Source organism: Pleurodeles waltl, chromosome 2_2 (assembly GCF_031143425.1).
Source record: "Pleurodeles waltl isolate 20211129_DDA chromosome 2_2, aPleWal1.hap1.20221129, whole genome shotgun sequence".
Taxonomy (NCBI): Eukaryota; Metazoa; Chordata; class Amphibia; order Caudata; family Salamandridae; genus Pleurodeles; species Pleurodeles waltl.
Window position 1 is genome coordinate 207,539,381 of NC_090439.1, and position 25,400 is coordinate 207,564,780.

The 25,400-nt window shown below is 46.0% G+C and overlaps 1 protein-coding gene across 7 annotated transcripts in view; it reads right to left on the bottom strand.

Annotated features, from left to right (window-relative positions):
* Nucleotides 1-25,400, bottom strand: part of TRIO (trio Rho guanine nucleotide exchange factor) — a 3,522,386-nt gene that overhangs the window by 1,682,657 nt on the left and 1,814,329 nt on the right. For all 7 annotated transcript variants that reach the window (XR_011200906.1, XM_069219639.1, XM_069219640.1 and 4 more), the window contains exon 30: nt 23,948-24,138. Coding sequence is in view for 6 of the 7 variants with exons in the window: in XM_069219639.1 (XP_069075740.1) it covers nt 23,948-24,138 (191 nt within the window). In the remaining variant the exon portion in view is untranslated. The remainder of the gene's footprint in view (nt 1-23,947; nt 24,139-25,400) is intronic.

The following is a 25,400-nucleotide window of genomic DNA, read 5'->3' on the forward strand; positions in this document are numbered from 1 at the left end:
AAGGGTAAGAAACCATTGTTATCTTGCAAGAGTAAAACAATTACAAAGTAATAGAGACAAAACTAAAGCATTTGTTTGTTTCAAGCAAACAGAAAAAAAATGTTACATACCTTCAATAATTTGTTTTCCACAAAACATGGTTTCTACTCTTTAATTACCTTCAATATTGCCTTAGGTATCACACCAGAAATTGTTTTTCACAACCATTTGTAAAGCATTGTGTGAATCCACTGGGAGATAATAAGCATGTGTGGAAATGACAATCACCAAAAGGTGCCATCCAGCCCATAGTTTCCTCTGAATGTTCAAGCTCTATGAAGCCAAGGATAAGAAGAAAGAGCAAAAGAACAAGTCCCTTACCTTCAATAATGCTCTTTCTGGTGGATACTCTAACCATGGATTCTTTACCTGTAAGTATTTTCCAGTTGCCAAACTGGATCTGAAAGTTTTCACAGCAGTAATTCCATGCACTGCTAGGTGGAGCCGTACGACTCCATGATGGCCTTGATTCACCTTGGAAGTGACAGAGCAGAGCAACATTTAAACTCCACACTATTCGTGTCAACAACACTTTCTTGCTTAACTCTTTTGGAGAGCTCGGACGCAGAGCACAAAGCAACTTTAGTTACTAAGGTGCAGATCTCTAATTTGGGACCTTTCTACATGTATAAAACAGGCCCACCACTGTATATAGAAGTTGGAGGGCCATGTAAAATCTATAGTTAGAAACAGAATCCAGCAGACAAAGCGTTACATAAGGTAAGTAATTTGTTAATCTGATGGATACTTTTAACAGGAGATTCATCACCTTTATAATATATACCAAAGCTGTACCTCCCAAGGTGGAGGGTCTGTGGAGTATTTCGAATCAAAAAGTCTTGTAGGAATGAACAAGTAAAATGCCTTTCCCATCTGAATTGGCAGTCAAAGTAACAGTGCTTTGTGAACATGTGCACTGATGCCCATGTTGTGGCCTGACAGAGGTCAATAACTGGCACTCTGATTGCCACTGTAGACATACCAGCTTTTGCCCTGACAGAATAAGTCTTCAGGCCTTTCTGAGGCAGCTTCTTCCCAGTGCATAGCACATCGTAACGGACAGGCTTTTCCACCTTGACAATGTCCTTTTCTGCACAGTCTTACACGTCTTCGCCCCGAGAACCTCACCCAAACAAATGATATATAATTGTTCACCTGATGGTCTTTTGTGCGGTCAAAGTACAATTTTAAGAATCTTTTAGGATCCAAACGATGGAGCCTCTCATACACTTTCGAGGGATGAGGTGAAGCAAAGGAAGTTGGGAGGGTGATGGATTGCCAAACATGAAAAAGATTCATAGCTTTTGGAAAAAACGTCGCCTTGGTCCTCAACATTACTTTATCTGGGGAAAAGGTGGTATAGATTGGCTGTAATGACAGAGCATAGAGCTTACTCAAATGAAGAGCTGAAGTGATCACACTGAGAAAGACACTTCTGAGAATCAAAAGGCGCAATATGGAACTGTGCATGGGCTCGAAGGGAGTGCACATGAGGCATGGTAGGGCCAAATTAAAATCCAATGTGGCATCTCAAGTGGTCAGGAGGGAACATGTGCATCAAACCTTTAATAAAATGCATCCCAACAGGCCATTTAGTTTTACACTTTTTATAGTTGAATAAGTAGGTTTAAAGAACAACATTTAGATGGGCATGACCACTGATAAAGCATACCACCCAAGCAGCACTGTAACACCTAAAAGGATAACTCTCAGTAACGTTACTTATCCCCCCACCCCACCTCTAGCTGCTCGCTTAAAATCTAGATGTATTTTCACACCCCAAGTACCCGGGTATGTCAGTTCTGCAAAACAGGATATTATGGTTTAGTCAACAAGATCTAAGGCTCTTAGAGATTGTGGAGGGAAAGATGTCTGTAGTCTTTGTTTAGGTATAGCAAAATTGAATTCCATAATCTATTAAATGGACTGTGTGATCACGTTTAATTTTGTAATGACAAACAAAGACCCAAATGTTGTGTAGCTAAAGTTCATAAGATAGTGTGGTGGTTTGTCCTTAAAGTGATAAGATCGTGTATGTGACTATGCACGGGTGGTGGGATACTTACTTGGCTGCCAAGAAGTGTAAGTGTCATATTCCTTCTGCAGGTCTGCCCAGAAGGGCAAACTTAGGTAGCTTGTCTATGGTCTGGGCATGGCTTTGTAAAATGACTAGAAGTGAACTTATCCTAAATATCTCCCAACCATGGGGTGGTCCACAGCATATGTAGCAGGGAACCCACTTTGCCACAGCCCCTCCAACAGGTGCTGAGATATGCTGATTAACAAGTGGAGCCATGCAGGTATAAGATGCCAACTGCAAAGGACCGCTCTGCTGCAGACATGGCAGGTGACGTTACTGGTTCAAGTAAATATTTTGTGCCATTGTTCTGTGTCAACGGAGATGCTGAGTTCCTTTCCTCATTGTACTTGAAAGTGAAGCTTGAGTGCATTTACTGGGGAGATGAAGAGTGCATATTGTTTCACAGACTAGATGTTTAGTGTTAGAGGAATTGTCTAAGATAACTGGTCTCTAGTGGCCCTTTTCTTAACTCCACTCTGGGCTATTCAATGCCTAATTTGTAGGTAGTAGAATAATTCGGTCTTGGAGCTGTGTACAGCTATCCGTGCACTCCATGTCACTTTTCCAATGGAACCCTCCCTATTTCAGGTGCTTGAGGAGATTCTCAGGACACTCTCCCCGCGCAGGCTAATAACTAAATTGCATGCGGAAATGCAAGGATCTGCCACAGTACAGGTACCTTGCTTAATTTCCCAAAATGATTTCAAGTTATGTTCAGAGCAGAAATTCTGGAGCTGAAAGCACCCCTTCCACCTCCAAATCTGGCATTCACAAGCCTCCATCTCCAGTGAAAATTTGGAGCTGCCAATTATTGGTGTTAGAGGTGATGGGAATGTGGTAAGGCATTTTTGGTTGGTGGAGTCCCACATCCCCAGTGCAGTCCTAGTTACTAGAAAGTCATGGAGGAATCTACATTGCAAACTCACAGAAAGCCAAGGTACCTTACCCAGAGGTCTAGCAGACATGTGCTGGTCTATAAAAAAAACACTGTTTATCGTTTTACCCTTTTAGTCATTCAATAATACATTATACTGTTGGTATTAGCCCAGCAAACGAGCTGTAGGAAGCTGGCATGGTGTGTGGTAAGCACCTATGGTGTTATCACCCTATACCAGGTCCAGGTATTTCCTATTAGTGAGGTGTAGTCAGAATCAAGGCAGCTGGGCTTTCTAGAGGTGGCTGTGGATGAGCAGCCAAGGCTTATCTAGGAGACATCCAAAGTTCATGCAATACCACTTATAGTCACACAGCACTTACACACATGAAATACTACACAGTGTTACAAAAATAAAGGTACTTTATTTTAGTGACACAAATACTAAAATACTGTTTAGGCAATACTCTACTAGCAGGTGAGTAAACAATCGATTATATACACCTAAGTAATCAGGAATTAGCAATAAAAGCAATAGAAAACAGTGAGATAACAGTACCTAATAGAGATCCTAGGGGGAGTCCAAACCATATACTGAAAAAATGGAATGCGGAAGTCAGGGCCCCCCCCCCCACCCCTCACCAGAGAGCCACCAGAGAGCCCCCCAGCAACCAGGAGAGAAGAGGTAAGTGCCTGTTTTTCCCCAAACCAACGGAGAATCTTTATAAATGGACTGTGCAAGACCCAAGCAAGACTGGAAGAAATAGAAGATTGATCCAGACAGATGAGGACCTGCAAATGAAGGGGACCAGGTCCAGTTGGAGTATCTGGTTGGGGCAGGAGCCTCTACCCACCCTTCTGGAGATGCACGACCAGGTCGATGGTGAAAACCAGGAGTTGGCTATGCAGTACAGGAGCAGAAGAGGAGTTTTAGAACTGATGCAGTCGATGTCCCATGTCGGAAGAAGAGTTGCAGTCCGTCAGTTGTGTGGAAAAGCCAACAACAAGCCTTGGCAAAGGCAAGAGTCACAGAAGGGAAGTTGCATAGCTGCTGGGGACCAGGAAGGTCCGTGTGTACTCAACCCAGGGAGGGTAGTCCCAGGCAACCCTCAGCAGTGAGGAGAGCCTGAAGTTGAGGATGCAGCCCCCACAGGCAACTCACAGGCAGTAGGCCCAGGAATCGCAGTGACGCCCAATTAGCACACCTGGAAAAGAGACCCATGTCACTGGAGCAGCAGGCAGGAGACTACCCATTGCAGAGAAGAGTGCTGGAGGCCAGGGCTACACAGAGTCTGAAGATCCCTTGGAAGAAGAGCCCACAAGACTTGGTATCTGCAAGAGTCACGATGCACTGGGTACTGTCCTGCAAGGAAAGGCAAAGACTTACCATCTCTAAAGTTGGATAGCTGGTACAGAGGAACAATGGGCCCACTCAAAACTGCCACCTGTGTTGCAGGATCCAGCAGAGTTGCAGGAGAGAGAACACGCACAGCCGATTGTTATTGCAGTTGGTGCCTGCACATTCAGGGGAGTGACTCCTTCACTCCAAGGGAGATTCCTTCTTGCTTCTTGGTGCAGACGGAAGACTTGAGATCTTCAGGGAGAAGATGCAGAGCCAGGGAAATGTTGCAGTTGCTGGAAGGAGCCGGAGAACCAATGATGCAGAGCAAAATCATCGCTGGAGCTGCAGACTGTAGGTTGCTGTGAAGTCCAGTTGCGGTTCCAGTGGCCAGAAGTCGAAGTAAACATTGCAGGGAAGTCCTGCTAGAATCTTGCATGTCGAATCTGAGGACCCACCCGAGAGGGAGACCTTACATAGCCCTAAAAGGGGATTGGTCATGTAGTAAGCTGACCACCTATCAGGAGGGGGCTGTGACGTCACATGCCTGACCTGGCCACTCAGATGCTCGCTGAGGCCTCTGCCCATCTTGGACTGAAGATAGCAGAATCAAGTGGGCACCTGGAGGAGCTCTGGGCACTAACCCTGGGGTGTTGACGGACAGGAGAGTGGTAACTCCCCTTTCCATTGTCTAGTTTCATGCCAGAGCAGGGACTGGGGGTCCTTGGACTGATGCAACCGGTTTATGCAAGGAGGACACCAAAAGTGCCCTTCAAAGCACACCAGTGGCTTGGGGAGGCTACCCCTCCCAACACACGTAACACCTATTTCCAAAGGGAGAGGGTGTTGCCTCCTTCTCCTAAAGGAAATATTTTGCTCTGCCTTCTTGTGCTTGAGCTGTTCAAGCAGCAGGAGGGCAGAAATCCATCTGTAGGGTGGCAGCGGCGCGGGCTGCCTGGAAAACCCTACAAACTGGTAGGAGCAAAGCTGGGGGTCGTCTAAAGAGCCCCCAGAGCGCATGGAATCATACAACCAATACTGCCAACAGTATTGGGGTATGATTCAGACATGTTTGATACCAAACATGCCTATGTCTGGAGCTACCATTATGTAGCTGGACATAGGTAGTGACCTATGTCCACTACAGAGCTAAAATGGCTTCCCCACACTCAAAGTCCAGTAAAATGGAGCTGGAGTTCGTGGGGGCCCCTCTGCTCATGCAGGGGTGCCCTCACACACAGGTACTTGCACTCTGTACTCATGGCCAGGAGGGCTTGTCATAGGGGTGACTTTCAGTGACCTGGTGCAGTGACCTATAGTGAAAGGGTGCATGCACCTTTTCACATAGGCTGCAATGGCAGGCCTGCAGACACGTTTTGCATGGGCTTCCATGGGTGGCATAATACATCCTGCAGCCGATGAGGAACCCGTGGTGCCCCAATGCCATGGGTACCTAAGCACCATATGGTAGGGGCTTACATGGGAGCACCAGTATGCCAATTGTGGGGTGTACAAAGTCAGGAACAACCAAATATAGAGGGAGAGAGTAGTCACTAGTTAGCAGGATCCCAGTGAACACAGTAAAAACACACTGACAGCAGGCAAAAAGTGGGGGTAACCATGCCAAAAAGAGGGTACGTTCCTACAAAAGGTACCCTCAACCCCTGTCTCTTGGCTCCCACATGCAGGTCTTTGCTGAGAGTCTTTGTCTACCACCTTCCCATAAGTAGGTCATGAAGGCTGTTTACAATCGTGTTATACACTACCTCCTCAGGGGAAGAGGCAGGATCTGGAAAACATGTGTGATTCGCAACAACAGTGTCAGTAAGGCTATTCTTCCCTTCCAAGAGACAGCATGGTTTTTCCAGACAGCCATGGTAGATCTAGTCTCCTTCAAAAGCAATTCATTCTGAAACAAGCACGGAGGTTGGCCCCACCTAGATGATGAGGAATATGATACTGTTCAGAGACCAGCAGAGTCATGTTTCAAAGTAGCGGCAACCAACAACTAGTAGCAGGCACTATGGTTTAGTCTTGTAGATCCTGAAATTCATCAAGTAGTAGGATGAGATCCTAGAGTGATTGTCCAGGTTAAGAAAGGGTAAGAAGTATATCATCCACCAAAGCAGACAGCTTGAACTTGTTCTGACTCATGGATGTTCTCTAATTTTCCACAAGAGGGTTTTCAGAAAAAGAATGAAAAGAAGTAGGAAAAGAGGCACCCCCAGTGAGTGCACCTGTCTTATGTACAGGTAGACCAAGGGCTTTATAATGACTTTGACCCTCGTTTGAGGATTGCACTACAGGATAGGGATCCAACAAATTAACCCACTGCCCAAGCCAAATCACTTAATTACAATGAACAGCATTCTCCAGTCTGCTCTGTAAAAATGCTTTTTGAACATTGAGCTACAAGAAGACTGCCTTTATCCCTTTCTTCCATTCAATATCTATGAGATGTAAATCTTTCTACTGTTATCACTTGCTGTGCTCTTTGAATGATCGTATGATCCTGTCTTTGAAGGCGAATGGTCTGAGTGCGAGAGCGTGTCTGCGCCCTCAACTTCGACTGGGACTGGGCCATTTTTGTTTTCTGACTGTTTTTCACGACATTGAGTTTAACTTCATGGTCTTAAATAGTGTTCAAGGTAATTTGCATGCACTTGTCGTATGATGCCGAGATTGTGTTTGGAGCACAGACACCAGAGACAGACCTTGTGGGATCCATCACCAACATCTGTTCGTCGCAGCCTTTGCATGGTTTAAAACCTGCTTTCGGAGGGAAGATGTCCCTTGCACACTGGAAAAGTCCATCACATAAGACAGGATTCATGAAAATAAGCTACGGATCAACGCTGGAAGGTGCAGAAAGAAAGGAATTGATGTTATCGTGTGGAGGTGGCAGCTATGTAGGAGTCCCTTTGTCACATCCGGGGCAGGACAGACGAGATGCAGAGTCATAGGATGCCACCTACCTACACACAAAGGAACTGCTAAGTTTGGCACCTGGAGATAGTCACAAGGTAAGGAAACCATGTATTTTTGAAGTATCTATCAGAAAAAGAATGTCTGAAAGTTTAGCTTGTAGGGGTAAATACTTCAAGCACCATACGAGGCAACAATTTTGTCTTAGTACCCAGCATAGATGGATTTAGTGGAAAGGTGTCTTGCTGAGAGGATGACACAGTTGGAGCTCAAGCATGGAGGTGTAAGTTGAGGAACTTATGATGAGGGTGAGACAGATGATCCTTCCATAGTGATAGCCTGACTGGAGGACAGATGCTTATCTCCAGTGAACGGCGATTAGGATAACATAGATCATCACCTTCACAGCTCAGGGCAGGAGAGGTAGGGGCAGGAAGTGTTTCAGGAGTCAATTATTCCAATCCTGGCAAAACTTTCCTAATGATTGCTTTAATGGAAACTCCAATACATGAAATTGTTTGCTTATGCACGTTCTTCACAGTGGCAAACAGAATTAGCTAGGGCACTGATCGATTATGCCTTGTGCCACCTCGGGATGCATACAACACTAGTGATCTGCCAGATGAAGTCTGCTCAATTCGCCCACTCTGGCATTTAGGGATCCTGCCAAGCGGCTGGCTATTGGGAAGATGTTCTGCTGCTCAAGCCAACCCCAGAGCTGTTAAGCCACGTGGTTCAAGAACCAGGATGCTACTCCGCCATGATTGTTGCAATACCACTTGGCAGTAGCACTGCCCATGACAACCTGCACCTGCTTCCTCTGTGAAAACCCTTTTGGGTGAATTGAATGGCCTGAAGCTCCAGTAGACTGATATGTAGCTGGCACTCTGTTGGTTACCAAAGCCACTGATATCATCCTTGTAGGAGGCTGGCCTGGTTTGTAGTGGGTACCTAAGGTACTTACACCTTATCCCAGGTCCAGTTATCCCTTATTAGTGAAATGTAGGCAGTGTTTAGAAGTCAGGCTCTCTAGAGGTAGCTGTAGCTGAGCAGCCAAGACTTACCTAGGAGACATGCAAATCTCATGCAATACCACTATAGTCACACAGTACTCACACACACAAAAGAAAATACTCAGTGTTACAATAATAAAGCTACCTTATTTTGGTGACACAAATACCAAAAATACCATAAAGGCTATACTCCCTTAGGAGGTTAGTAATACACAAATTATATACACTAGTGTGCAGAAATAGGCATAAAACAGTTAGAAAACAGTGCAATTGGTGAAAATCACAATAGTTATAAATGGGCCTATGGGGAACACAAATCATATACAAAGAAAGTGGAATGCGAATGTCGGTTTCCCACCTAGGCAAGTGTAGTGTGTAGAGGGTCGCTTGGAGTACTAGAAAACCCCAAAGGTAATTACTGGAACCCACCCCAGTGCCCAGGAAAGCAGGAGTAAAATACAGTAACTTTCCCAGAACACACACAGGAACGAAAAGAAGGATTATGCAAGAACCAGAAGAGACTGCAAGACACGAACAGTGGATTCCTGGACCTGAGGAGCTGTGGACGAAGAGGACCAAGTCCCAGAAGCACAGAAAAGTCCACGGAGAACAGGACCCCCTGCTAACCCTGATGAAGGTGCAAATGAGGAACCACTGGTGACGAAGAACAGTCAGTATTGCACCCAAGAAGACGGAGTCGGGTTCCTGGTTGGTGCAAGTGATGTCCCACGCCGGATGGAGGATTGCTGTCTGGTTTGTGTCGCTGGAGTCCGCCAACAAGGCTTGACAAACGAAAAGCTCGCGGTTAGTGGAAAATGGCATTGCCCGGGACCAGGACTGACCAGGTGGGCTCTATCCAGGAGGGTAGAGTCAGAAGGGGCTCTCAGCAACTCAGAGAGGCTAAAGAAGACCAGGCAGCATGCACAGGAGCTCCACAGCACAGGGTCAAAGAAGGTGCAAAAGAAGGACATGCAGCACAATGACAAAGGCTCCCTCGCTGCTGGAGAACCACTCAGGAAGCTGTGCTTCACAGGATAGAGTGCTGGGGGCGGGAGCTGCAAGATGCACGAAGAACTTTGTGGAAGGATGCCAACAGTCCTTGGCAACTGCAAAACACACGGTGCACGGGGGTACTGACGTGCATGGGGAGGCAAGCTCTTACCTCTACCAAAGTTGGACAGTAGGACGTCAGGGCCACTTCAGCCCACCACCCGTGATGCAGGATCCACGCAGCTTAGCAGGAGAGGGGATCCACGCAGCCACTTGTCGTTGCAGTAGGTGCCTGCTGAAGCAGGGGAGTGACTCCTTCACCACAAGAGGGATTCCTTTGTTATTCTGGTGCAGGCTGAAGATGGGCTGTCCTCAGAGGATGCAGGACCGGGAAACAGTTGCAGTTGCTGGCAGGAGCTGAAGATACAATGTTGCAGAAGGCGTCTTGCTTCTTTGTTGTAGTTTGTAGAGTTCCTGAAGGGTCCAGATGCAGTTTCTTCGGTGAGAAGTTGAAGTGGAGGATGAAGAGGATTCCTGCTGGAGTCTTGCAATCTGAATCTGAAGAACCACCCAAAGAAGAAACCCTAAATAGCCCTGAAAGGGGGATTGGTCAGCTAACCAGGTAAGCACCTATCAGGAGAGAGCTCCGAGGTCACCTGCTGGCACTGGCCACTCAGATGCTCCAGAGTTCCCTGCCAACTTGGAATTCAATATAGCAAAACCCAGGGACCCTCTGGAGGAGCTCTGAGCACTACCCCTGGGGGAAGGGGTGATGGACAAAGGAGTGGTCACTCCCCTTTCCTTTGCCCAGTTTTGCTCCAGAGCAGGACTGGGGACACTGAACTAGTGTAGACTGTATTATACAATGAGGGCACTAAATGTGCCCTTCCAATCGTTTCCAGTGGCTTGGGGAGGCTACCCCTCCCAAGCCTATAACACCTATTTCCAAAGGGAGAGGGTGTAACACCCTTCTGCCAAAGGAAATCCTTTGTCCTGCCTTCCTGGGCTTCAGCTTTTCAAGCGACAGGAGGGCAGAAACCTGTATGTGAGGTGGCAGCAGCTGGGGCTGCCTGGAAAACCTCAGAAGGCTATAATGGCAGCAAAGGAGCCCCCAGAGTGCATGGGATCATACAACCAATACTTGCAAAAGCACGGGGTATGATTCCTACATGTTTGATACCAAACATGCCTATGTTTGGAGTTACCATTATGTAGCTGGACATAGGTAGTGACCTATATCCAGTACACGTGTAAAATGGCATCCCTGCAATGGTCCTGGAGGTCGTGGGGGCACCTCTGCTAGTGCACACAGGTACTTTGCAACCTGTCCTCAGGGCTGGATGGCCTGCCATAGGGGTGACTTATAAGTGACCTGGTGCAGTGTTAATGGCAGTGAAAGGGTGCATGCAGTCCTGCAGAAGCCTTTGTATGGGCTCCCTATGGGTGGCAAAATATATGCTGTAGCCCATAGGGATCCCCTCAAACCCCAATGCCCTGGGTACCTAGGTACCATATACTATGGACTTATAAGAGGGCACATCAGCATGTCAATTGTGAGTGGAATACTGTGTTAACAGTACCCAGTGACCAATTTCAGAAGGAGAGAGCATAACTACTGGGGTCCTGATTAGCAGGATCCCAGTAGACACAGTCAAGCACAATGACATCAGGCAGAAAATGGGGATAACCATGCCAAGAAAGAGGGTACTTTCCTACAATCTGCCCTCAGATTACCCCCTAACAAAGTAGGGATGCATCCGTCTCAACTGTGCGCTCTGGGTTGAGGAAGGCTGCAGGACAGATTTCTATCAGTCATCTACAACTGTAGATCTCAGGCCATCACCCTTGAGATATGCATGGAGTCAGAGTCGCAGTCTTGCTGCTGGGGCCAGTGGGATTTCAGTTTCTACTGCAGGGCGTGTCCATGCCACCTGGCATTACTGATTAAAAGGATGCAGTGGGCCAGGAGACCCAGAAGCCTAATAGCCAGCCTCACTGAGACCCAGGACTAAATACAAAATAACTGGATCATAGTCTAAATGTCCATAACTCGATGCAGTGGAGGAAAGGGGTTTAACCCTAACCACAATCGGTCCAATGAAGAAAGCCTATGTGAGGGTATAAGCTGAGAGTTCAGCTTATTCATGGGATAAACTAATTATGTTAAAAGCTCCAAAGTCACCAAGAAGTGACTACAACTTACTGCAGAGAACCCACCTTCACCAGCCAGTTGTCAAGGTATAAAAATACAGGAAATCCTGAACTTCGAAGATAGGCATCAACCATGCCATTACGTTCATAAAATTCCGATGGGGCTGAGGGAATGCCAAAAGGGGTCTCAGCAGTCCACGGAACACACTCCCGGGTCGATTACTTTCTCTTGAATCATAATGTATTACCAGCATTGAGAGACTATAGAATTCTTGAAGAGGGGCTCTCAGACCAGGCCCCATTACAGTTGGAGCTGGACATGGGACATGTTGCCCTGACCTCTAAGCGCTGGTGTCTCTATATATCACATTTAAACACCCCAGACCAAAATACACTTAGCTACGCATCTGCACCACCATCTGGGGGAAAATGTGGTGTCTGTGACATACTCTCAACTCTTGTGGGCGGTCGAGAAAGCCACGTTGAGAGGTGAACAGATGAGGGATTTTACCCTCTGGAAACTACAGATCAGTGACAATCGAACACAGTTTGAGACAATACAAATAACAACCTCCCATCCCTCCAACTGTTGAGACTGAAAGCAGACAAAATTTGACCTCAACACACTTTTTACTACACAGGCTGAGTATGCATTGAGCCACCTAAAATGGACACTACGGACAGGGGGAAAAGGCAGACTGACTTTTCCCAGCACAGTTATGCTAGCGAGAAGCTCGACTAGCCATCCCAGCCATCCAATCTGCATAAGGTACCCTTACTAAACACCCTGTTGACATAAATGACACTTTTGCATACTTTCTTGAGAACTTGTATAGCACCAATGTAAGAGACTCACACTAGGAGGAAACTGGTCTTTCCAAATGTTTGCCTCCCCTCTCTACCAGAACAAGGTCAACAACTCAGTGAAAGGGACTGTAGGGAGCTGGCCTGGTGTGTGGTGGACACCTATGGTGTTGTCACCTTATACCAGGTCCAGGTATCCCCTATTAGTGAAGTGTAGGCAGTGTCTAGGAATCCAGGGCTCTCTAGAGGTAGCTGTGGATGAGCAGCCAAGGCTTAACTAGGAGACATGCAAAGCGTATCCCATACCACTATAGTCACAGCAACTTATCTCACATGAAAGAACCACACACTGTTACAAAAAATAAAGGCACTTTATTATGGTAACATAACACTAGATTACTCATAGGCAGTCCCTAAGTACACACTAGATATACACACAATAGCAATAAGAAATTCGCATAGAAATAACAAACACTGGCAATAGTGAAAATAGTGAGGCCCCTAGGGGAGGGCCAAAACACAAAAATAAAAGTGGAATGCAAGATACAGTCCCCCACCCAAGGATGTGGAGTTGTTAGAGGAGAGGTGAAAGAACTAGGAACCCCAAGAGGTGAGTATCGGAGTGACACCCAGCGACCAGGAGAGCAGAAATAAGTACCTGGTCTTCCCAAGGACTAACAAGAGGACTTGGAAAAAGGATTGTACAAGAACAGGACCAGACTAGAAGAAACCAAAGGTGGTTTCCAATAAAAGTGGATCTGAAAAAGAAGGGGACAGAATCCAGTCCACAATGGAGTGTTCAGTGGGGGCAGGAGCTACTACCCACCCTTCTGTGGATGAAGAACCAGAACGACAAGGAAAGAAGACGACCAGCTGTGGAGCCCAAGAGCTAAAGAGGGGTGCAGATGGTCTCCCACGTCAGTTGTCGGGCTGCAGTTGGCCAGTGGTGTTGGAGAACCACCAATAAGTCCTGGCAAATGCAAGCGGAGCACAGGAAGAGTTGCAAGGCTGAAGAGGACCAGCATGGCCCAGGGGACTTGACCCCTCCAGGGGAGTCTGGGGGTGATCATCAGCAGTCATCATCATCATCATTTGACTTTATTTCGGTAAGAAAAACATACCATAAAAGTACAATGCACATAATTTTTTTTTAAAAAGCAAGAGAACACTAAAGGTAAAAACACAGTAAAAAAGTTACAAAGATTAAGAGAAATTTAAGGTCCAAACAAGATAAGCAACAAGATGGGTGCCTCTTAATAATGGAAAATTCTACTCGACGAAAGACCAGTTCCATAAGTCCATTAATAATCAATAATTTAATGAACCAGTATCTATATGCTACAAGTTAGAGGCTAAAATCATACGTCCAAGTTGAATAAATATACATAAATAAGTCTAAGAATTAGCTAGCCAGTCTTGTTCCTTAAAATTGCTAATCTAAAACGCCAGATTGATTCGAGAAATTTTGCCACTGGTAAAACTATCTGGACGGATGGATCAGATTTTAGGATTCTCTCAACATGAAAACAAGATCTTGCACCTATATGTTTACAAAGCGGGATGATCTAAAGAGCTCTTTGTTTGTGGTACGCATGGCAGTGAAAAAAGACATGTGAAACAGACTCTTCACTTTTGCAACCCATCGGGCAGAACTTAGATCTATTGATGGAACTGGACCATTTATACGTTAGGGAGCACAGAGGGAAAGACCCTATTCGGAACCTAATAAAAAGGGCGCGTGCAAATGGAGATAACGCTACGTCCATAAAGGGCTCAAATTCATAATGGCATTTGACTGATAAATAATTATCAGACATAGACAGCGGGACAGACTTGGCAAATTGGGCAATCTGGACATTATGCCAAAAAGCATCCTTTAACAGCTGCACAGCGTTTTTAGGAATGGAGGTGGGATCTTGCCAATAGGACCCTAGGCCGAGGTGGGAGAAGGATCGTTCGACGAAGGCACACCATTTGATTTTAATAATGGAATCGTGGCCCACCAGTTTAAGAAGCCCACAACGAAAAGGAATTAGGGCGTCTGTTGTCCATAACCGAATCCAAAACAACAGGGGCCTTAGAGCAGCAATCTGCGAAATTGATAAGAGGTTTAGGTCCATTCGGATGGGCAAAGATGGTGTGCTGGAGGGGACTTTTAGCAGCATTTTCAAGAACTGATTTTCTGCCCTTGGCAAATTCGCCAAGTTGCAGTGGCCCCAAAGTTCAACGCCGTATAGAGCACCCCCCCGGCTTGAGATTTGTATATTTCAAGGGCAGGGGACATTGCAAATTTGGGAGATCTAGAGGCAAATCTTACAATGCTACCCGCCCTTTGCTTCAGGCACAGTAAAGATTTCTGGCGGTGGGCATGCCAGAGATGTGAGTCTTCCAATTTAATGCCTAAATAGTCAAAGGTGCCCACTCTTTCCAAGGGAACACCTTCTAAATATACAGGCCTCTTCATTTTGTGCCTGGTATCCCCAAAGACCATATATTTTGTTTTTGCTGAATTAATTTCCAACCCGTGGTCGATACAAAACTCCATAAATTTAGAGAGCAGTCTGGAAAGGCCTGTAGCAATACGCGAGAGTAGCAAAGTATTAATTATAAAATGCCAGACTCGTAGATCAAAGATGACGTAGTAGAGAAAACTACTATAGCATCCTCTGAAAAAGGTAGGTCTAACAGGATTGTCATTTGGAAATCGGCCATTTCCAAAACAAAGCCCATAAGTAACTGCAAGATCTATTATCTGTGACACCCTAGGGGGAGTAGTCAGTGGCATAGATTGAATTAAAAGCGGGGGAACATTCCACACATCATCTTCAGCCTGAGTAGACTCGGCAAAAGCTGAGTCAAGTTCAATTTGAACATTAAGGTCGCCTGCAATAATGACACGATATTTAGAATGAAGTTCAGATAGAAGATTATGCAGCAGATGGATAGTGTCAGACTGATGATTAGAAGGGCCTGGACTGTTATAGATATTAATACATAACACAGGAGTGCCTGAATTTGGCCATATTGCTATAGCTAGGATGTCACAAGAGTCAACAGCAATTTCCTTTACCCTGCCCATCTCAGACAACTTAACCTAGGTACATAGACCCCCGGTCGCCCTTCCCCTAGGAGACTGGATTGCCTTTTTAGTAAAAGAACAATAGCCTTGCCTATGCACACAATCCGTTGCCCAGGTTTCCTAAAATATACAGATGGAAAAGGATTTGACATAAGCCCCCCACTCAGAGTCAAACAGTTTACTCTTAATGCCAGCCACGTTCCAGGACAATAAGTTCCCTGAAGCATGTAGAGTGCTGTGAGTAGGCATACGAGAATCAACATCCAAAGCAGAATTGGAAATTGCATTAAAGGTGCAGGATGAAACACTTGGAATGGAAACACCCGAGCCGAGTGGAAGTATTTGAGGTGACGCGGCCTGTAAGAGTAGAGCGCTGGGGTTGCAGGAATTAGGAAGGCGTTGTCAATCCACATCAGATGTATCCCTTAAGAAAATAGGGTCTCGGGTATTGGCACCTTTAGGGTTGCTAACCAGGGCAGCCCCATCAGCAGGGAAGGACAACAAACCAGAAAAGGCAGCAGAACCTGGAACATTACAAGGAATTATCTTGGCCCTGGGTGGACGAACGGGCAAGATCTTATGACCCGTAACGGGCGAGCATTCTCTGAAGTGTATGTCAGAGTCCATTCTTAACAAGTTGCGAGCTTCCATCTGCAAAAGCCCCTTGACTAGCGCGGGGCTAGCAAGATTGATTTTAATAGTATCCCGTCCACCGGGACAGCCGCGCACACGTGAGGCAAAGACAATCTTGTCATGAATAATAGAGAACAGCCCATGGTGTGGTGAATCCAATACGATACCTTATTGATAAGAGAAAAAGTATCTTCCCTCATGTGAGATATGAGAGGGGGGACATTACACATGTAAATATAGTTTTGATTGGACACGTAAGTAGGATGGGCCAGAAATTGGTCAGGGTTGGAAAGAGAAGGTATATGATTTGCTGACAGTGGGGCCGAATATTTTCCATGGAGTGGCCTATGGGAGGGGCCCTTATTAAATTCCAGTGGAAATGAAGAAGCTACTGGTAATGCACCAGGAACCCGTGGACAGGGAGATTGAGCTGGTGCTGAAATCGAAATACACTGAGAGGTTGAATCAGATTTTTTGAGGAGTTTGAGGACCTCAGACAGTAGACCCGTCAGCTCCCCAACTTCTCGTTTTAAGCTAGAAACCATTGTTAGAACATCTTCTCCTGGGGAATCACGGCTGGTGTTAAGAAGCGGAGGAGTCAGGGGCTGTTGGGCGCCCGCAAAGTCTGGTTGATCCAGGACGGAGAACAGATTTGCCCAGGGAATCCCACTAAGGATGGGATCAAGAAAAGTTGCATCTGAATTGGCAACAAAGCCAGGTGGGGGTGAAGAACTGGGCAGACTCGACAACCTAGAAGAAGCAGGAACTTGAACTGGAATTCTCGGAGGCTGAGCATCGGTAGAGATATTAGGGCCTGTTGTTAAAAACGGGAGTAGGGTTCCAGGTTTCAGTCTCTTGCAAGCATTGCCCTCTTTTTCCCTTGAGAATAGATTCCACTTCCTCAATTAAATTGTCAATTTCTCTAGAGACGCAATTGGAATGAATTTGCGTTACTCTATTAGATTTAGAGCATTTGGACTTAGCTGCAGCAGGGTCAGGACTGGAGCGCACCTTGCGCTTCCCCATGCTGGATAAAAGAAAAAAAGAAAAAGAGCTTGCTTCACAGCCCTAGAAAACACAGTAAAAGGAATAAAAATTAAGGGATGTGGCCCAGCCCAGCCTCTTCCGGGCGCTGACGGGCGAAGAGAAGCGGGTGCGCTGTGCGATTAAAAGGGGGACTTGGCCCCGCCCCCAAGTGCCGGTACGAGCAGTCCTTCCTTCCTTCGTAGGTGCGACCCACGAAGCGGACGCGCTGTGCGGTTAAAAGGGGGACTTGGCCCCGCCCCCAAGTGCCGGTACAAGCAGTCCTTCCTTCCTTGGCGCGCTGTGCGATTAAAAGGGGGACTTGGCCCCGCCCCCAAGTGCCGGTACGAGCAGTCCTTCCTTCCTTCGTAGGTGCGACCCACGAAGCGGACGCGCTGTGCGGTTAAAAGGGGGACTTGGCCCCGCCCCCAAGTGCCGGTACAAGCAGTCCTTCCTTCCTTGGCGCGCTGTGCGATTAAAAGGGGGACTTGGCCCCGCCCCCAAGTGCCGGTACGAGCAGTCCTTCCTTCCTTCGTAGACGCGACCCACGAAGCGGACGCGCTGTGCGATTAAAAGTGGGACTTGGCCCCGCCCCCAAGTGCCGGTACGAGCAGTCCTTCTTTCCTTGGTCGGCGCGACCTGCAAAGCGGGCGCGCTATGCGATTAAAAGTGGGACTTGGCCCCGCCCCCAAGTGCCGGTACGAGCAGTCCTTCCTTCCTTCGTAGGTGCGACCCACAAAGCGGACGCGCTGTGCAATTAAAAGGGGGACTTGGCCCCGCCCCCAAGTGCCGGTACGAGCAGTCCTTCCTTCCTTCGTAGGCGCGACCCCAGCAGTCGTGAGAGCCAACAGAAGAAGTTGTAGCCCCCACAGGCATCCCACTGGCAGCAGGCAGTGAGTCGCAGTCAGGCCCAGTCAGCACACCTGAAGAGGAGTCCCATATCGCTGGAGCAGCAGAGAGGAGACTGTGCTTGGCAGGGCTGGGGGCCAAGGCTACTAGGAGCCTGAAGATCCCTTGGAGCAGGGGACAACAAGCCTTGGTAGCTACAAGAGTCAGGGTGCACTGGGGTACTGTCCCGTGAGGAGAATCAAGGGCTCACTGTCTCCCAAATTTGAAAGCTGACAGAGAGGACCAAGTGGACCACTCCAGACCACGACCTGTGATGCAGGATCCACGGAGTTCCAGAGGAGAGCAGATCCACGCAGCCGGGCATCGTTTCTGTAGTTGCCCGCAGATGCAGGGGAGTGACTCCTTCAATCCAAGGGAGATCCGTTCTTACTTCTTGGGGAAGGCTGAACTCTCGTTGATTCCAGAGGATGCACAGCTGCGGAAATGTTGCAGTTGCTGGAAGGAGCCGCAGAAACAATGTAGCAAAGCAAAGTTGTTGCAAGAGTTGCAGCTTTGTTGGTTCCTGAAGAGTCCAGTTGCAGATCCAATGGCCAGAAGTCAAAGTAAACAATGCAGAGGCGTCCTGGTGGAGTCTTGCATGGCGAATCTGGGGACCCACCCTCAAAGAGTCCTTAAATAGCCCTAAAAGGGGATTTGGTCACCTAGCAAGGTGGCCACCTATTATGAGGGGGGTGTGGCGTCACCTGCCTAGCCTGGCCACTCTGGTACTCCCAGGGACCTCTGCACATCTTATTATCAAGATGGTAGAATCAAGTGGCCACTGGAGGAGCTATGGGTAACATCCCTGGGGTGGTGATGGACAGGGGAGCGATCACTCCCCTTTCCTCTGTCCAGTTTCTCGCCAAAGCATGGACCGGGGGACCTGGACTGGTACAAACCAGTTTATGCAAGGAGGGCACCGAATGTGCCCTTCAAAGCAAACCAGTGGCTTGGGGAGGCGACCCCTCCCAAGCCTTGTAACACCTATTTCCAAGGAAAAGGGTGTTGCCTCCCTCTCCCACAAGAAATTCTTTGTTCTTCCTTCCCCTGCCTGAGCTGGTCAAACAGCAGGAGGGCAGAAACCTGTCTGAGGGGTAGCAATAGCAAAGGCTGCCCGGAAAACACCATAAGACTGGTAGGAGCAATGCTGGGCGTGCACGAAGGAGCCCCCAGAGTGCATGGAATCATTCAACAAATACTTGCAACAGTATTGGGGTATGATTCCGAGATGTTTGATACCAAAAATGCCCAGGTTCGGAGTCACCATTATGTAGCCGGACACAAGTAGTGATCTGTGTCAAGTACACGGGTAAAATGGCTTCCCTGCACTTATGAAGTCCAGTGCAATGGCCTACCATAGGGGTGACTTACAGTGACTTGGTGCAGTGACCTGTGGTGAAAGAGTGCATGCACCTTTTGACACAGGCTGCAGTGGCAGGCCTGCAGACACATTTTACATGGGCTCCCATGGGTGGCACAATACATGATGCAGCCCATGGGGAACCCCTGGTACCCCAATGCTCTGGGTACCCAAGTACCATATACTAGGGACTTATAAGGGGCATCTGTATGCCAGTTGTGAAGGGTGCAAAGTCCTAGGCAACCAAATTTAGAGGGAGAGAGCACAATCATTACACTCCTGGTTAGCAGGATCCCAGTGAAAACAGTCTAAGCATACTGATAGCAGGCAAAATTGTGGGTAACCATGCCAAAAAGAGGGTGCGTTCCTACAGGGACATCACAGAGGATAACATTTCTGAGGCTTTCTCAGCACTGCCCTACAGCAGAGACCCTGGTGCAAATAGATTCCCCATGGGTTCTATAAAGCCAAAAAGCAGGTCATAGTTCCCATGTCAAATAAAATCTACAAAAAGGCTGAGGCTACCAGTGGGTTTCGACCTGAGTATAATAGAGACATTATCAGTCTTATTCTGAAGCCTGATAAGGACCCCATCTTTTGCTCCAGTTACCACCCGACTTCATTAATTAATACAGAGGTGACAATACTCGCCTAGGTGCAGGGGATGTAGCTCAGGAGAGTTATACTGAACGTTATCCATGACTCACAAGTAGGATTTGTACCAGGCCGCATATGAGAACGTTGGCGAATATACGGTGGCAGGTGAAAGCCTGTAATGGTAACAAAATCTTACTTTTCTTAGATTCAGAGAAGGCTTTTGACTGAGTAGACTGGGAGTACTTATTCTTATTAGGTGTTTTCTGGTTACCAGGTAAATTGGGGGAAATGTGAGGCTTTGTCAATATCTGACTGCCAGATGTGTCATAACTGTCTACAGCATTACTAGGAAAGCCTTGAAATTAAAGTATCTGGGCATCTATGTTAATAGAGGGCTAGATAACATGGTATCAGACAATTTGCAGCCCCTCATTGCCAAAATTGCTTCAGATTTTCTACCCTGGTCTGCTTTACAAAATGTCTCTGTGGGGCAGAATATAGATGGTGAAAATGGTGACAGCCTCGATAGTTAACTATGTCTTCGTCATGCTACTCCTCCATGTACCAAAGGGAAGCTTTGAATAAATGCATTAGGCTTTTCACTTGAGCAGGCAGAACACCTCGGCTCCATCCCACATGACTTCATACGGATACTAGGGTGGAGAGGACTGAGCTCACCTTATATGTACCTTTACTACATTGCCCACCAATTTTCCCAACTTGTACACTTCCAGGATGCAGATGTTGAGTGGCACACTTGAATTTCCATTGAGTACGCAATACTCGAGAACCACCACATTTTGGTATTCTTTATACTAGGGCACTCGGACATTCTGTTGGGTGTCCAATGAAGGTGCAAGCGATGTGGCAGGCTTGGATGGATGCGCACCAAGTGGTTAGCAATAATGGTCAACTACACCATGATGCTCTACTACGGCAGAACGCTGCTATACAGGTGGGAAGACAAGCTATATATTGGCCTTAGCGGGAAGGTGCTGTGGAAAATTTGAGACCTTTATAGCACATATAGATCTGTCAAATTCTTTCACTCACTGTCTGTCAGTATCCTCACATGTTTGCAGCACTGGCACTATCTCCCATTACTACATTGCTTGTTGCATACCCCCAGATAGAGCCTAGCCCCCCACCACAGTTCACACATTAAGAAATACTTTCTTATCTGGGGGGAGGTCGTGTGGTGTGATCACTAATTTATATCAAATTCTTATTGGCCACCTCTACTCAACAGCCACCTGTGCAGACATAAAGGTATACTGGCAGACAGAGTTAGGCTTGCACTATACTGATGAGGACCGGACCGCTGCACCATGGCCATGTTCTTATGGAAGCGAGCCTGAAATTCAGTAATTTAAAAGATTTCACAATTGGTACTGGTCCTCCTACAAGCTGAAAAAGGTCAGGTTGGTATCAGATCATCATTGCTGGAGATGTACTGCTGCGGAGTGCGACTTGGTGCTCATTCTTCGGTCCTGCCCTCATCTTGAGAACTACTGACGGACAGCTTGGCACAGGATACAAGCTATGAGCTACTATCCCTTTGTCGAATCCACTAAACTGGCTATTCTGCATGATGTGACAGACTTAAATGAGACATCTATGCACTGGCGCAGATGTATGGCTACAACTTTTATAGTGGCTAAAATCTGTGTCCTTAGACACTGGCAGTCAGCTGCTCTTCCTACCCAAACAAAATGGACGGCTGAAACATTTAGATAGGACACAAGTAAGGCTCATTTATAAGCTCCAAGGACATCTCCCAATGTCTGAGCTCATTTGGGGTCCCCTTTTACAGTTATCTGAGACACAGATCTTGGTGTGAAGACTAAGGTATACGGCCCCTGGTTGCTACTGACTAAGGAGTACTGGTGGAAGCGGACTGGTGACGAGCCACTGGGGGATGTATGATGGAACTGTGGGTGACTTCAACAATTTTGGAGGTGCTGCATAACCCCAGCCCGTCCACAACAACTCACTAACAATCCTGATTCTGGAAGGGGACTTGTCAGATGCTGATGGTCTACTTAATCCACAGTCTTTAGCTGCTTCAGGAGACAGCTTTCCCTATGCTGCTGCCATTTACCTCTCTGCGCCCAAGAACCGACAGCTAGATGAAGGGTGTATATTTAATACTGGTGAGAGATCTCTCTTGGCTAATAGCTGGTATAGGACTTTTACTCCCACATCACACCAGGGATGTTCTCGGAAGGGATGACAAGGTGAGGCGGAGGCTATGATATTATGTTCTCTGATTGCTTTAGTTCTTATTTTTGTAGAATTCCGCACTTGGTTTTACCTCGTTTATGGGAGTAGAAGTGGGCTGTGAAATGACTACTGTCACACGAGTTAGACTGTTTAATGGTCCTCTGGATGTACTGTTTATGCCAAGTGCTATTTCTGATGTATTTATAGGAATGCAAATAAAATATAAAACATTTTTAATAAATAGTCAAAAAACGTTATCTTAAAAAATAGCAATGTTTTCTGGTGGTGGGGAATAACAATGTTTTGCTTACCTGGATAAACTCTGAAACCAAAAGACTAACGGAACCAGACTGTGTGAACTTTTAATAATCATGCAATTATCAAAAATGCAAGTGCCTACTAGGTATAATTCAGTGGTGTGCCAGAAAAGGGACCTCACTGTGTACAGCTCGGGTATAACGTGATTAAATGTGCACTTGAACACTCGCTGGGCACATTTTGTGCATTGAGCAAAAAACAACTAAATAGGAGACACTAGTATTAAGGCACAGATCACTCTAGTAAAAAGTACGACGATGCAGGGAACTCTACCAGAGCAATATCATGGGATTTAACATTAAATGCACTCACGTTTATCTTAAGATTCCAAAATACTTAACGTTCGACTATAATGAAAATGAGTAGATTTCAGCAGCTGTATCACAGGCTGTTTTAGTTTGTACTAGAACAAAAACAAAGTCTTCTGAATCTTGCATGTTTGTGTCCTAGTGCTGGAGGCCATGTAGGAACATATATTTTTGTTAAGTTGAAGCCCACTATTAAAGAACGTTCGACAGCTATAAAAAATAAATAAGTAGACCTCAATTGTACCAAATCAAGTACTGAGCCACTAAGAATCACTGAGATCCACGATCCACAGCACCCTATCCTTTTCAGGACTTTTTGAGCCATGATACAGCTACATGGAAGCAGTGAAATATGTGCTGGCTGAGAATCTGCGCTATAGAAATTATATTTCGCATTCTAATTTCTGAGCAAACTATCAGTAAATGGAAAAGTGAAGACATATTACTGTAAAAAAAAACAGCCATGTGTAAATATTAAAAAGGAATGGGCCACGGTCAGAAAATCCAAATATATGTATATACTGAAAAGAATGTTGTACTAGGATGAACTATGGGAAATGCACCTCATTACTTCAGAACTCTAGGCTAGATCAGACATGTGTATTACAATATAGCAAAATAAGGGTATTTCTTTAAAAGAAAAAAATAACGTATTTTTATGCAAATCAATATGCATCCTATTTAGTAGTTTTTTAACCCTTAATTGTGTTAAACCAGTGAGGACACTGGTGATTTTTGGGAATGCTCCTTGGTGCTATAATGCCCCCCCCCCCCGATTATTCTTCTGTGTGCACAGGCTTATGTTCTTGCAGCCATAATTTTGGATTTTACTTGTTTATGTGGGTTTTCACCACAGATAATTTCTCAATACTTTCACTTTGAACACCATTTATTTTATTATCTGACCGCAGGGTTGGACTTCTCCTTCTAAGGGAACAAAACATAAAGAGGTATGGTGTTTTAAATAATAAACTCACTCACACCATTAAACTAATTTGTCATGCTACTGTGATGCAGTCCCTAGACGCTTAAAGAAGCACATTCCTAACTTTTTTGTTTATGTTCACCAATCACTTCTGTCCCATGTCTACTTCTGACCAAAATGCTTCGGCCACCAATATAAATATAACCAAAAGAAAAGGCCATCACAAACCAAACTGCATAACAAATAAAACACTTTATTACAAGACAAGAGTGACAGGTTTACTGTACATCTTAATTATTAACAAAATGTAGAGTGACTGGGGAACACTGCTGAACTGAGCAGACAATATAGAATGTTGATCAGTATTCTTCTACTTACTATGAGTTTGCTCTTGTAAATGTACTTGCTCCTTCCACTGGAATCCTTCACCTCTTTGCTCAACACCATTGCCATCTCGAAAAGGAAAAGGTGTCGCTCTCTGCCCTTCCGGATTAGAGTTTTAGGATCCCAGACCTGGAAAGATTCCTGAAGAATGAGCTCCCCCAGAGATTCAATATTCTCATCAAATCCTGGAAAAACAGGAAATATATAATTATAGTCTAAAGCTCAAGTAACCGTAATTCCTCATTGTGTATCGCTGTTCCTAACACAGAACAAAGGTAACAAATGTTCAGAGTGATATTAAAAGTAAGAGAAAACGGGGTGAATGTAATGTGCAATCTCAGTCACATGATGCAGTGGTAACATGAAGAAAGGAAATCTGCCATATAAGTGTGAAGATGCCAAGTTTAATCTCCCTGGTGAAATACATTAGGCTGACAAATTAAACCAAGGGTTAAAGGGACGTTACAGTTAGATGAAAATATCAGTTAAAATAAGCCATTTTAAACAAATAAAACAACTGAAATTCACCAGTTAAAGTTGTCGCAAATAACTATAACTTGTGCCCTAAAGACATTTGAACTCACACCACCGCCATGCACAGTATTGTCATCAATGATGCAAGTTCCGATGTTGCAGTGATGGTGTCAATGATGTCATAGAACATTTAATGACTGATGTAATATGTGAGGTAATTTACAGTGCATGGCAAGGGCACAAGCATAGTATAGTTACTTGAGATAATTATAATAGGTGAATTTCAGTGTTTTTATACTTTTAAAATGGTATGTTTAATGACATTTTAACCTTTGTTTTTTTCAGTGAATTTCTATCTTTCTTATTGTAAAATAGTGTAGGAAACAGGCCCTTGTTGCAGTTAACCCACCCCCAATCCACCCCCACACACACTTTTTGCCTTATATTGATGCTGACTTGACTGCGAGTGTGCTGGGATCCTGCCAACCAGGCCCCAACACCACTGTTCTTTCGCTAAAACTGTACCATTGTTTCCACAATTGGCACACAGGTAAGTCCCTTGTAAAAAGGTACCAGTGGTACCAAGGACCCTGTGATCAAGGAAGGTCCCTAAGGGCTGCAGCATCTGTTGTGCCACCCTAGGGGGGCCCTCACCAAACAGATGCACACTGCCATTGTACATGTGGGTGGACAGCTAAAGGCAATGTCGACATGGCATCCCTCTCAGGGTGCCATTCCCACAAAACACTGCCTGTGGCACAGGTAAGTCACTCCTCTAGCAGGCCCTACAGCCCTAAGGCAGGGTGCACTATACCACAGGTGAGGGCATAGCTGCATGAGCAATATGTCCCTACAGTGTCTAAGTCCGTTTTTAGATACTATAAGTGCAGTATGGCCATATTAAGTATATGGTCTGGGAGTTGTCATTACAAATTCCACAGCTCCATAATGGCTTCACTGAGTACTGGGAAGT